The sequence below is a fragment of the Opisthocomus hoazin genome, chromosome Z (genome assembly GCF_030867145.1).
Source record: "Opisthocomus hoazin isolate bOpiHoa1 chromosome Z, bOpiHoa1.hap1, whole genome shotgun sequence".
NCBI classification, from domain to species: Eukaryota; Metazoa; Chordata; class Aves; order Opisthocomiformes; family Opisthocomidae; genus Opisthocomus; species Opisthocomus hoazin.
In genome coordinates, this window is record NC_134454.1 from 45,094,497 (window position 1) to 45,108,323 (window position 13,827).

A 13,827-nucleotide genomic window follows, 5' to 3' on the forward strand; every position below is an offset into this window, starting at 1 on the left:
TTCAGAAGAAGTACTAGTATTCACTAATATTCAAGGTAACCATGACTAAAGATAGAGGGCAGAGAGCTGGTAGTGAATTAAAGATGTTTAAGAAAGTTAAAGGGTCAATTCTGTAAAGTCAAATACTAGTACACTGGTGAGTTTCATTCCCAGTGGACACATTCAGAGTAATAACAAGCCTTACAGTTGTCCCACTGAGCAGCTCTCCTGCTGCTAAGCAGCAAATATTTTCCAGTACTCAGTATGTTGTCTATGTCAAACATGCCTTATTTTAGCACTGACAAGGAAAACAAATTTTCTGAGCTTCCAAACACCGATGTGCAAAACCAACAGCCCTTGATTGAAGTCAAACCACATATTTGTATAGTATACATCTTTGCTTCATCATTATGAATTTCCCAGCTGAATTTTAATTTCAACCTGTGTTGCTGAATCAGTGTGTCAATCATTCATAGAATCTAACTCCATCTCAGACTTAAAATACTGTGTTCTTCCACATGCATACATACAGACAAAAAATGAACGAAGCTATCTCAGCCTAAGTGATGGATAAGTTTGCTATATAATTCATTCCACATTCAGGCAACACTACTTGTAAAAACTTTTTGAAAAACTTTTATTCTTCTTTTCTCGTGTTATGTTTGAAATACATTTGCCATTAGCTGGTCCCAGAACAGCAGACAGTGCCCATGCAACACTTGCACAGGAAAGTTGGTAGGGAACTTAGTATTCATTAGACAAGAACCTCAGCATTATTTTTATGGTTAGACGGCAAAAATTAGAAATTGTCTGCAGTATCCCCAGATGTCATTTTAAGAACAGCTATAAGATGCTTTGACTCACAACTTTGCTGAACGCTCCCTAGATCTAGTATTTTTCTTTTTAGATTCTGTTTCTCTGGAGTACTTGCTTTTTGACACTGTGAGGAGTACTTGACTTCTCTTGCCTATATATTCCCTCCCCCCCACCCCCACACTCTTAAGGGAAAATTATTTTTTTCTTCCATTACAAGAAAATGACAGAGGTGTGTTATTAAATGATAAAGTTATCCATACACACTAGTTTCAGGTCTTCCTTGCTGAGTTTTCTCATGGTCAAAGCGTTCCTCCACCATCACGAGGCAGTCGTAGATGGGGTCAGTAAGCCAATGGCTTCAGAAGCGACATATCAATCAACAAAACAAGGCTGAAGTGGAATCCCTTCGAGCACAGGCACGCAAAGAAGTGCATGCAGAACATCTGTGTTCTGCTGTTCTGGGAAATCAGCACACTTGGGTGCCTCACTGAAATGCCTCGACATTAATGTTCACAGCACGGCGGACAGGAGTCAGAAGTCTGTGCACAGCTACGGGGCTGCAACCTCCTTGGGATCACAAATATACGGTGGGATAGCTCACACAGCAGGAGTCCTACAACGGATGTATCCACCCATCTTTAGCAAGCACAGGCTGTGAAGGCAAAGAGGGGGTATGGCATTTCACATGAGAGAACAGCCACTGGAGTTCATGGAGCTCTGCCCCGGGACTGCTCAGGAGCCAGCTGAGAGCCTATGGGCCACGCTTTGCAGGCAGACCAACGCAAGTGCTCCTGTAGCACGTATCATAAGATCAGCCTTCTGGTATTCACAACCCCTGACACTAGAGGGAAAGTCTGGAGCACAGAAGACTTACACCCAGAAGAGGAGCACACAAGTAGGAAGCACTTAACCAGCCCTGACATACAGAAGTCCATGGGCCTGGATCAGTTGCACCTATGAGTGCTTAGGGAGCTGGCTGATGTCCTTGCAAGGTCACACAAGGTTCCTCATGCTTGAAGAGAGGAAATGCCACTCCTACCTGGCTGAACAGCCAGGCCCTAAGGTTGTGATCAGCAGCACACAGTCCAGTTAGAGACAAGTCATCATCTTCAGGAAAACACTATTAATAATAGCACTGTTTTAAAACAAAGGGTGAACCTAGGAAGAGAGGTGCAAAGTTAATGTGTATCAGTTTTAACTGTATCTTTATTGGGAATGACTTGTAATAACTGAGCAATCTGGACTTGAAGTGTTAGTAACGTAAGTGCTAGTAACTGGACTAATAACAACTCTGCTGAAGTCTTTAAATTCTATCAACAAACTCTTGGCTTGCATAGGAAGCGATTCTTTAGCTCACTAGTCGGATGCATGCAACTAGAGAAGAATACAGGCAAACCAGGCTCTACTTTAGATGCAACATGAGCCCTCACCGTAGAGAGCACGTCTCATTTTTGATGTTTGCTTCTATATACTTCAGCAAAAGGAGACGGAAAATGCTTTCTTCTTAGACTTGACCTGACATTAACTTGGGAGATAACAACTTAGCTTAAAGTGCCAGGGGTAAGGAACACTCAGCAGAACTTAAGTAAATCCCCCACAAAGTAAAAAAAAAACCATCAAAAACAAAGAAAAGTATTTCTTCAGTGCTGACAAACAAATGTGTCCTATTTAAAAATCGTGACACTGTCTTATCAGCTTGTTAAGATAGATAAGGAAGACACATCAGACACATACTTCTTAAACAGTTATTTATTAAACCAAACAATTTCCTTTGAAATATGTGCTAATCACCAGAAAAAAGTGTCATCAAGAAAAATAGGTTTGTACATATGTATATATAATTTTTACTATACAGATTTTGCAAAGTAAGTGTTTGCATAGATTTCACAGTGCTCCATTATTCCTGTCTAAGATAGCCTATCCTCCTGAAGTTCTTCGGTACTATCAGGAATGCTTTGGTTCATACTGAATATACTAGATAGAACAATACAAATAAAACAATATTGCATTTTATGACTTACTGGAATAGCTAATCTTCAAGTAGAAAACCAAATTTGTTTACAGGCAAAGATAAATAAGCCTCACCCTTCTTGTTCTGAAGAAGACAACAATCTTTTCAGACTTCTACGAAGTTTTCCATGATGCCTTGTCTTGCTTTCATCTGCCAAGTATTCAGCTAGAAAAATTCTGAAAGATATCTGCACCCTCAAGCCAGTTCCGAAAACAGGATAGCCCTTTGTCTCTGATCTGTTTTCTTCCCTTGTCCGTAATGACTTCTCCAGTTTGTTTCACAATCACCAGTTTAGGAATTGCTGTTATGTTGTATTTCTTCTTCAGATCACTGAAGGGAAAAAATTGAAAATAAACCACACCGTTAGGGAGCATTTTAAGAAAACTCCTAGTATCTTGTGAAGGGTACTCTGGTCAGGATGCACGGGAGAGCAGAAGTGATGAGTGCCTGGGCTTCCTCAGAGCTCGAGGCAGAGCACTGCATAGTACAGGGAGATGAACAAGGCTGCAGCTGGGAGTTTAATGCAGTGAAACCCAGCTTGGGGAGTTCAGAGAGTTGCAGCACCCTTCCTGTAACTGCTCTTCACTGCTGCCTGTAGTCTCCACAGCAGCACTGACTCTCACAGACTATACAGAGGTCCATGGCAGGGAAGTGTGACACACCCTTCCACCTTGTTTTTATTAGCCAGAAACAGATGTCTTCTGGTCCTTTTTTATTGGATAGGAGGAGGATCTCACTTAAATTAGCATTAGACATTTATTCCCATATAATGGTGTTCAAGTGTGCCAATCCCATAGAGCTACTCCCTATAATCTCCATTAATGCATGATGCATAACGCTTTAGTGTAAACAGAAGGGACTGCAGAAATGCCTTAAACGCTCTCAGTGAAATAGGCCTTCTACATGCAGAACTGTAAGCAATCAAAAGATTTGGAATAAGGGCCACCCATCTAAGCTGTCCAAGAATAAAATTTCAACTCATCCTCTGTCCATCACACAGACAATAGCCACCATAACTCTATGTCAGAAAAATCCAGCTAGATTACATGTAACTTGGCCCTAAATAGTCTGTTTTACAATAAAAAACCTTAAAATACAGTCAAAAAATTAAAAAGGCATACAGTGATGTTCCACAAACGAAATCAGGATCTATTCAAACAATTGATGAGTAGGCAACACAGGAAAAACTAGTAAGAAAAAGACTTCTGAAGGATGGAAATTTAATGGGATCAAATTCAAGATACATGGAAAATCAATAAAAGTATTATTAATACTGGAAGTAAAAATAACATTTGGGAGGGAAAAACCTAGAGGACAAAACATCCAGAGATAAACAAAGAAACTTGTTGACACGGGCACACAATAAAGAACAAGGCATGACTACTTACACACCGCGGAGGTGAAAAAGCACAAACAGCAGGCTATCAGACACATGAAGTAGTAAAATAGAATTCACTGTTTCTACAGATGAGTTGAAAGAGATGAGTAAGGTGTGAACAAAAGGAACATGCAAAACTAGGAGAAAGAATCAAAGAATACCACACAGTAGCCACTTCAGCTGAGCATGACACAGGCAATAGAAATGGCAAGAGGAAATAAACAGGTCCAGGGAAAACAGTTTAACAGCTATGACACAGTTCGTTTGTTACAGGACAAAATAAAGAAGAGGAAAAGAGCAAGGCACATAGATCTATCAGTATCTTCTATAAGAGAAATTCACCTCATTTGGAAGGGTGGTGTTTCAGTGCAAATGAAAAAGTAAAATTCAGGACACAAATAATCCAGAAAAAACCAATTTTGAGACTAAGACTTAATCACTAGCACTATCAAAAACTTTCTGGCATGAATTTTTATAATTCACAGAGGTAATTAAAAGACAGTCAATGAACTCTGAGCTCATAAACATCTCAGTGGAGATCAGATAAATCCAAAGTTAGCTGTTGAGAGCACTGCTCGACAGGAGGAGCCTCCAGTGTTCCCTGGAATTCGAGAACCCATTCACTTCCCCAGCCGAACTCAGAAAGAAAAGCAGATAAAGAATGTCTGAAGTTTCCTGCTGTGTTTATCAGGACACTGCAAAAACAAATTCTGTCCAAATACATGGCAACAGCAAAAACACTGCTCTCACTAATGATAAATGTCCAAAGAAGAAAGGAAACCATTTGTTGAATACAAATAAGCAGGCAGAGAAACGGGTTTAGACTGATAGTCATAAAGTCAGAACCACGTCGGTGTGTTTCCCCACCCTTTTCAAACTCAGCTAAAAGTTAGGAAAAGTGCTACCTACCTCCTACTATGTCTCACTATATGTCATCCTTGGCACATTTATTCATTGTACTAGGTGTTCACATTAAAGAGCCACGAATGAAACAATATAGATGCTAATGAACTCATAATGGCAGGCAGAAGTTAAACAAGGTATCTTCTAGCACATGGTCCCTACAAGTGACATTCCACAATTTCAGCAACCAGAATGCAAGCCATGGTGACAGACACGCTGGTATTTAATAGGAAAAGCAAGGAACATAAAATCTGTACCTAAGACAGAAGTTGTGTAGTCTAAAAGAAATCCCAGAAAAATGTGATCAGTTCTGCGGAAGAGGTCACTGTTTCAGAACAGGTAAAAGAAACAGGTTAAGCAAACTGCAAGAGATCAGCTAAAAGTTAACAATCTCCCCAAAACAAATGGAATCCGACTTACGAAAAATTACCTCCCTGCTTGCCTTATATCAAAGTGAGCGAAAATTAAGCACCTTTAGAAGAACCAGAGGTCAGAGACACAACAAGCAATAATAGGATAGCCAACTACCAAAATACAAATAACATCACTCTCAGAAATTAAAAACACTAAATGGAGTCCAAGTGCCTGAGCACCGTCACTACAAGCAAGAACGTCTGCTGTGTAAGGTTCAAAAGCCAAAGGATTTTGATTGGGTTGAAAAAAAATATTTGTAGACCTTGTTAAAAAACACATGACATTAATATATAGTAATATATCATAATATATCATAATTAATATATAGTAGTATATCATAATATATAGACGTTCTCTACTATTTCCTGGAAGAGTCTTAAAAATACAGAAAATAAGACTTAGGTGAAATACTGGCCCCTGAAACACATCTTTCCTTCTGTGTTTCTCCTTAAGAGAAGAAAAATCAATAGGTGAAAGATGCGGCTCTGCCATTACACTGGCTGAGCAATAACGCAGGAAATACTATGGAAGCAGCAATAATACAGCTTAGCAACAGGTTTTCTTTCTTATTGAATTCTGAAATAAAAGCAAGCAACCAAGAATCCCCACAGACCTTTCTGAAGTCTGCCAAAACCAGACAAAATGCATTTCAAAGCAAGTCCATGTAGTAACCACCTAACAGAGTATCACCACATACCACTTGCACGATGGACAAGATGGGTGGAAGATGCATTTTATTGGTTCAGTGGACAATAAAATAGCTTGAGATACCTAACACAATTGTAGCAGAGACAACAGTAGGAAGCTGAAGGTAATTTGCTGCGGAGACTGGAAACTAACACTTGGCTTTCCTAAGGGAATGCTTATATAGCTTATTCACTCCAGCACGGCATCTTATTTACACAGCTTCCGGGCTGAAGGGTGCTTGCATCAAACCAGACTGAAGCATGCACAGATTTTGTGGTGTGCAACCTGTAAAACAGATGAACCCGAACACAGCTCAGGAACAGTTCTGCAGACAACGCTTCTTCATCACTGTACATGTATACAGGTGCTTACAAAAACAACTTTATAAAACCTACTAAGATCATCCTCTCCTATAGGGATCTCCAATCCTGTGACTCACTCGCACAAATTACATATGCACCATGGGATTAACTCCAATGACAATTTACGAAATCATTGACCATAAACAGAAACATCACATGTCCTACAAAGGCAAACACCATTCTCTTACAGTAAAATACAGCGATGTAACTAAGGACATTCTTAAAAATCAGTTGCCTAGCTACTGCCAGGTAAGTGCAGAGGTACCTACAGTGTCTTACAGACTAGAAAAATGCAACACCCAAACAGACAGAGCAGCAGAAGAAGCTTTAATAAAAGATAGGTACAGAAGACTGAACAAGTAACCTTTGTACAGGCACAGGGAATCTTTCAGACAAATCTTCTAAGATATCAGACCTTGGCTGTGCAGGTTAGAACACGAGAGCGCAATCTTCATTTGCATATGAAACACCAAAAAGACGAAATTAAGATTCAGGCAAACTGGAAGTCATTGCAATGGCTAGGTCTTTTGATTCTTATGAGAAGTCTGGATGAAAGTTTCTGAGAGCACAGGTATTACACTGCTAGGTAGTACGGGCATTGGCTGGGATGGAGCCAGTTTTCTTCACAGCAGCTTGCATGGTGCTGTTTTTTTGGATTTGTTGCCAGAAGTGTTGATAACACACCAGTGTTTTAGCTATTGCTGAGCAGTGCTTACACCACATCAAGGCCTCTTCTGCTCCTCACACCGCCCTGCCACTGCGTGGGCTGGGGGTGCACAAGAAGCTGGGAGGGGACACAGTCGGGACAGCCGACCCCCACTGACCAAAGGGATGTTCCATACCATGTAACGTCATGCTCAGCAATAAAACCTGAAGAAAGGAGGAGGAACAGACCAATGTTCGGAGTTAGGGCTTCTGTCTTCCCAAGCAACCGTTACTCACCATCAAGCCCTGTTACCCTGGAAATAGCTAAACGCCTGCCCACTGACAGGAAGCAGTGAATTAATTCCTTTTCTTGCTTTGCTTGTGTGTTCCCCTTTGCTTTATCTATTAAACTGTCTTTACCTCAGCCCACAAGTTCTCTCACATTCACCCTCCAGAACCTCTTTCCCCCATCCCACCGGGGCAGGGAGTGACCCAGCAGCTGGGTGGGGCCTGGCTGCCTACCGGGGCCAACTCACAACACAGGCAAGCATTTTTATAGAGGTGATTAAGATCTATAGATAAGAGGGTTTTTGAGATGCAGACAACACAGGGCAAAGTTAATATCATCTTGGGAACATAAACGGTACATTTTATACACTTGTGTAACATGGCATCTGACAATACTTGAATTTTAACAGCTTTCACTTGGAAGGGATGGACACCTTGCTAATCTGCTTCTGGCAGTATACCCTGTAATACTGCTGTAATTTCTTTTGGCTGTGAACTTTCTGCATTGTTACATGTTAGTCACATAAACAAGCATATTGTATGGATGGGATTCAATTATAAAGTGTCTATTGAGATTCTGGGATAGCAGTCTAAGACGACTTAAGAACAGGCAATAGCTCTTAACTGCTCACTTTCACTCTTCCCCTTCTGTCTTCCTTTTTTAGCCTGCCTGCCTTCCCCCTCACCGCCCCCGCCCCCCCCCCCCCCCGATATTGCTGTAGGTGCCAATCCACCCTTGTACCTAAAGCTTCATAACGTAAAGTGTCAGCATACCCTTTTTATTTACCTTTTCCAGGAATTCTCTGAGTTTTCACTGAGGTATACAGGACATGGACTCAGTAAACACCTGTTGAGCAGCCTGCAAGAACTACTAGCATGTGCTGGGCACCCACAGGGAAAGACCCTTTTCACAGCAGGGCTCAGTATAAACACAGCAGTATGTCTTAGTGTATCAAAATTAAAACATCACTCCCCATTTACCAGCGTTCAGTCGACACATTCTGTCCTACTGCTGCTCTTCCTCTCTATTATTCCCTTTCTCTTCTTAGAGCTCACTTCTTATTAGATTGTCTTCACATACCCCTGCAGGGATCAAAAGCCTGTGCCTCAGCCAGCAAAAAATCAACAATAAAGCTGCAGTCAAGGCATCAGCAGGATGTAGTATTTTCTGTCAGTCATGCCACAGTCTACATAAAGTAGTGAAGGTGCAGTACCACCTCAGGGAAATAGCGAGGACTGACAGCACAGAGCAGTCTTGAGATCCTGCTCTGAATTCAGTATTTTGCTTCTCTGCAGCTATGTGAAAGGGCAAGGCGTTACACTTCACACACTACAAGTACGAATGCAGGCAATTTCTGAACAAGACAAAATTCATCCCCCAGAAGCTCCATGCTTCCATGAAATGTGTTTTAGATCGCAAATTTAAAATCAGCTCTATTGTGCCTACAAGAGACTTCAGTTTATGCTCCAGTTATGTATCTTAAACACTGAAGTCACCAGCTACAATAAGTTAACTTCACTGAAGATATTGAAATGCCTTCTTTGCACAGTCCACTAAAGAGCAACCAATTTGAACTAATTACAATGGAACTTTAAAAATATTAATGAATAATGTTAATACATGAACATCAATAAATACTAATAATAAAATTATTAACAGATGTTCTTCAATTTAAAAATATATTCTTACTTAGAACTAGCATCTAGCCAGAATTATAATTTGGCTGAGTGAACACACATCTGTCTGCTTTAAGTCTACAATAATTCACCAGTATCTCTGAAGCCAAACTACCAGGCAATTCAGCCTCAGCACCCTCAACTTCTCCACACAGCCCTTTACTGCCACATGCAAGAAACACAACTTCAGAAACATCGACTTTTAATATCCCTCTGCACTTTGTTCTTCAGTAACCCACTTCAAACGCTACGATCTCACAGCTATCCCTGACAGAACAAGCCGCATTTCTCTACAGGATTCTGAAGGGCATTACGGACTACCACAGAAAAGCCAATTAAACTGTCTCTGTACCTCCATTCCACATGACTTGGGCAAGAGCAGCATCAGAAATAGACCCCTAATCCACAGAGGCTGAATCTATAAGCGCATTCTACACTGAACAGCTTGCTGGATGCCATAACTTCAAGTGCTACATTTCAATCACGAAATATGCCTGAAGTGTATCAGGATTAGTAGTTACCAAATACAATCACTGCCTGGGGAGCCTTTGGAGATCGGTGGAAAACAGCACGGCTATTTCAATCAATTTTTAAGCTAATGGAAACTGTCATTAAAAAAACCTAACATTAATTGGCTGCTGACGCCCAAGAATGAGCCAAGGAAGGATGAAACCGTTCCTGGCTTCAGACTGTTTGCTCCTGAGGGTGTCAAAGTGCATTGACGAAAGGAGATCAGTAAGCCTGCTCTGCACCGAGCGAGCAGCTGGGGCGTACCACAGCTCCATCCCAGCTAGTGCACAGAGATGGATCCAGAGTTAAAAGTATGCTAGAAGTTACCAGAAGCACTAGAACCGAGTTCTTTGTTAGAATAAATCTTGTTGCGGGTTTAGCGTGACTTTTAAACATAGATGGGGTAGCTAACTCCTTGACTTTGATGACATTCAAACAGTATTTCCCACAATCTACTTATACATTATTTAAAGGGTGGGCGGGGGGGAGGGGAAATTCATAAATCCATTTACCAGTATTTACATGTATTTTAAGTCTCCAGTTACAGGCATTTCAGTGGGCCTGAACATCTTACCTGCAGCCCTGTAATCTCAGCCTATACTTGATGTGAGCTAGACCATATTTCTGACAGTCCTCCACACGAGTCTGCACCCTTGACTTAGGTCATCAAAACAGTTCTTGGTATCCTTCACCCTGCGACTTGCACATGGTCAGGTCCTTCCCTTTCGCTGCTTTACCGAGCAAGCTGCCTGCAGGAATGCCCCTACAGAAACCTATCAGCACAAGAATTTTACACTTCAGTTACCATGTGCATTTGCCACAGCTAAGCTCCAGCTGTTGCTACATTTCTTCTTCACCTAGCTCACCTGTATCTGGCTGAAATTCTACCTAGTTTGCTCTGCCCTCCTCTAAGTCGTTCAGCTACGAGCTTTGCCACTTCTACACCTTTTTTCCAGAGCATTAATATGCTACACGACCCAGAACAACCTTAACAACTACTGCTGTGCTGAAAAACAACCCCTTGGTCCTTGTTTGCCAATCGTTTTCTGGCTCACTGCTCACACCACCTCGTTAATCATAGAATCATGGAATGGTTTGGGTTGGAAGGGACCTTAAAGAGCATCTGGTTCCAACGCCCCCCTGCCACGAGCAGGGACATCTTACACTAGAACGGGTTGCTCAGAACTCCTGGGTCTTCGTTAACGCCTTCTCGAGGGATCTTTTAAACCCCAGATCGAGGGCGCAGAGCCAGCCTTCCCTCACGGCGCTCCCGGCCCGGGGCCGGGGGTACTCACTGCTTGTAGGGGTCGTGGAAGGGCAGGGCCAGCCAGTCCCCGTGCATGGCGCGCATGTAGCCGGCCATCTCCTCGGCGCTGCGGTCCGACGAGATGAAGACGACCTCGAAGGGGGCGGGGGGCTGGGTCTCCTCCAGCAGCTCCGCGTAGAAGTCGCAGAGGAGCGGGGTGAAGTCGCGGCACGGCGAGCACCAGCCGGCGGAGAAGTACAAGCCCACCACCTTGTTCTGCAGGGCCTCCTCCGGGTCCACGCTGCGGCCGTCCCTACCGACCAGGACCCGCCCGCTGAACACGTCCACCATGCTGACACCGGCCGGACTTCCGCGCCGGTACCGTCCTCCGGCCCCGCGCGAGGGCCCACCTCTGCTCGGCACCGACCCCCGCGCCCTCACAACACCCCACCGGGCTCGCCGCCGCCGCCTTTATAGCCGCCCGCCACCGCCCACCGCTGACCGACAGCCGCGCTCGCCAATGGCCGCGCGAGGAGGGCGCTGCCCCGCCCCGCCCCTCGCGCCGCCGGTGGCGGGGGGTGCCAGGCCCGGCGGTGCCGGACCTGCACGGCCTCCCGAGCTCGCCGGAGGCGCTGAAGTGCTGACGAGGCGGGGCCGCAGTCGGTCGCCTCCCCACCGACGGTCACATCCCCGCGCCCGGCCGTGGGTTGCACCTTCCCTCCCCCGCAGGTCTCGTCGCGAGGGTTGGTTCCGACGGACACGCGGCGCTGAATTTGTTTGTTTGTTTGTTTGCTTTCTGGCGTGGAAAATCGACTGAATTCTGGCTGTAAAAGGCGCTGCCTGTGCTCTGTCCAAGCAGAGGGGGAATTCGCATTCCGGTGCTATTTTTCTGCAGCTGCTGCAGAGTTGGAAACGAATGAAAACAGCGTTGTGTTACACACACGCCATCTCCCTTCTGCCTCAAGCAACCTGCAGAAAGGAGAGGAAAGGTGATTTGGCTGCAGGAGGCTTAACTTACAGCTCAATTAAAGGGTCACGGTAGGGCGATAACCGCACCTGGTGCATTGTCTTATTGTCATTTAACTGCACCATACCCGGTAAAAAGGGAATTAATTATCAGTATCCCCCAAATGAATTCTGCTGCTTATGCTGGGTACTTCAAGTGTCTAATCGTGGAGCTACCACAGAAAATATTTCACTTTCGAACTGTGTGTCCAAATGCATTCTAGGCTTTTACTGTTTGGTTGGTCCTGTGTTTAAGGCTGGGGGCCCTCAAAAAACTGACAGCTTTACTTTTGGAAAAGACAGTTGTGACAAGGATGCATCAGGAGTCAAATACTCGTCACTGGAATGGAACTAATAGTTAATCATGGCAAGCTCTTCATTAAGTAAATTGCAACGAAATTCAGAGTGAAATGAAGACCATCTACTGGACCATAAGGCATGCGCTGTAAGAACGGCAGTACTTGAAGTCAAAAATTCAAATTTAATTTTGCGTAGGAATAAACTGAGCACAGCTCTCTTCCCACACACATACCTTTGTTTTTGAGATCTTTTTGAAATGTTTTTTAGTTCCATTGACTTGATCCAAAATTTTTGGTTGTCTGCTACCGCTTTCTGTCCTGGGGGAAAGAAACAAGGTACTGTTTATAAAAATTTGACCGTGTGAGAGAAAGCCTGACTAATTTGTAATTACTATTCTGATATTTTACTGGGAGGGATGGCGGGGGAATAAAATTGCTTAGGTGTTTGGAAAGTGTTTTTTACTCAAATGCAAGGTCTCCATTTTCATGGACTGCTGAGCTATGTTATTTTCAAATCCAAGTCTCTGCTTTCAGTACAGAAATGACATTTAAAGCAACGGAGTCCTCCCACCTCACTCACATCTCTCATCAATTCTTTCTCAAAGTTTTGACTTAATTTCCGCCCTGCAGACTTCCACCTGGTGTCAGAAGCAGCAGACCGAAGGAGCTGTGAAAGGCTGCTTGCTCTTAAAATGGCACAGAAGGGAAGTTCAGCTTGCTTGAGCCTTTGATTTGCCATCCTGTCTGCCTTTGTGAGGCCGCTTGTGGAACAGGGTGGAGTCGGAGCTGTTGGACCCTGTAGAGTCATGGGAAAATGGAAAGAAAGTTTCCATATAAGTTTAGGCTACCATAGGTTCATTATTGATATTCCTACCAATTTCTCCTTCAACCAGTGAAAGCGTGTTTTCTCAGGTATTATGAACTGAAGCAACGACCCAGAGAACGTGCAGCTGTCCTATCTCTACAGGTTAGAAAGCTGGCTGGCCAGACACAGTACTGCTCCATGAGAAAAGGACATCTCGAGACTGTCTTCGAGGCCTCTGGGCACGCAGGGAAAAGCTCCCAGCTACTTAGAGCTCCATCGGGAGAAAGAGCTGGGTGTACAAGGTGTGCAAGGTTTCAGCTTACAGTTGTCTGTAATAAGCTTGTTGACAAACGTAACAAGCAAAGGAGGGAGTCCAAGATGATGGGGAGTACAGCTGCAATTAGTGCAGTGCTTTGCTGCTTCTTGTTAGTGTAACTTGCTGAAAGCCTCTCTGTGCAAAACAACTGCCTTTTTTTACCTCTGGCAATTGCTGTAGCTGGTAAAAAGCATGATCTTGCATGTGAGGAGGTAACCGTACTATCTTCTGTAAATGGTTTTAGTTTGGGTGTGCTTCCCCCTTCCCTAAGCATACAAACAGCGGAAGAGAGGATAAAAGTTTAAAACATGTGCAGAAGGCTGTACGGCTCGAGCCATGCCTTGTCAATACAGAAGGCAGGCACATGCACACGTACTGGCTTATAAAGAAAATTATAAATTATTGGCTGATGTGGTCCAGGTTGTAAGTCTCAATGACTGTGATATTAAAGTTCTTGAAACCATTTAAGGAGTAGCTGCTACTAAC

General features: G+C 43.6%; 1 protein-coding gene across 1 annotated transcript; it reads right to left on the minus strand.

Moving 5' to 3' along the window:
* Positions 1–2,581: 2,581 nt before the first annotated feature.
* On the minus strand, positions 2,582–11,346 carry NXNL2 (nucleoredoxin like 2). The gene is made up of 2 exons (XM_075411120.1): positions 10,966–11,346; positions 2,582–3,136 (listed from the first exon to the last, which is right to left on the minus strand). The coding sequence occupies exons 1-2, from the start codon at positions 11,265–11,267 to the stop codon at positions 2,968–2,970; spliced, it is 471 nt and encodes a 156-aa protein (XP_075267235.1). The 5' UTR covers positions 11,268–11,346; the 3' UTR covers positions 2,582–2,967.
* Positions 11,347–13,827: the final 2,481 nt, after the last annotated feature.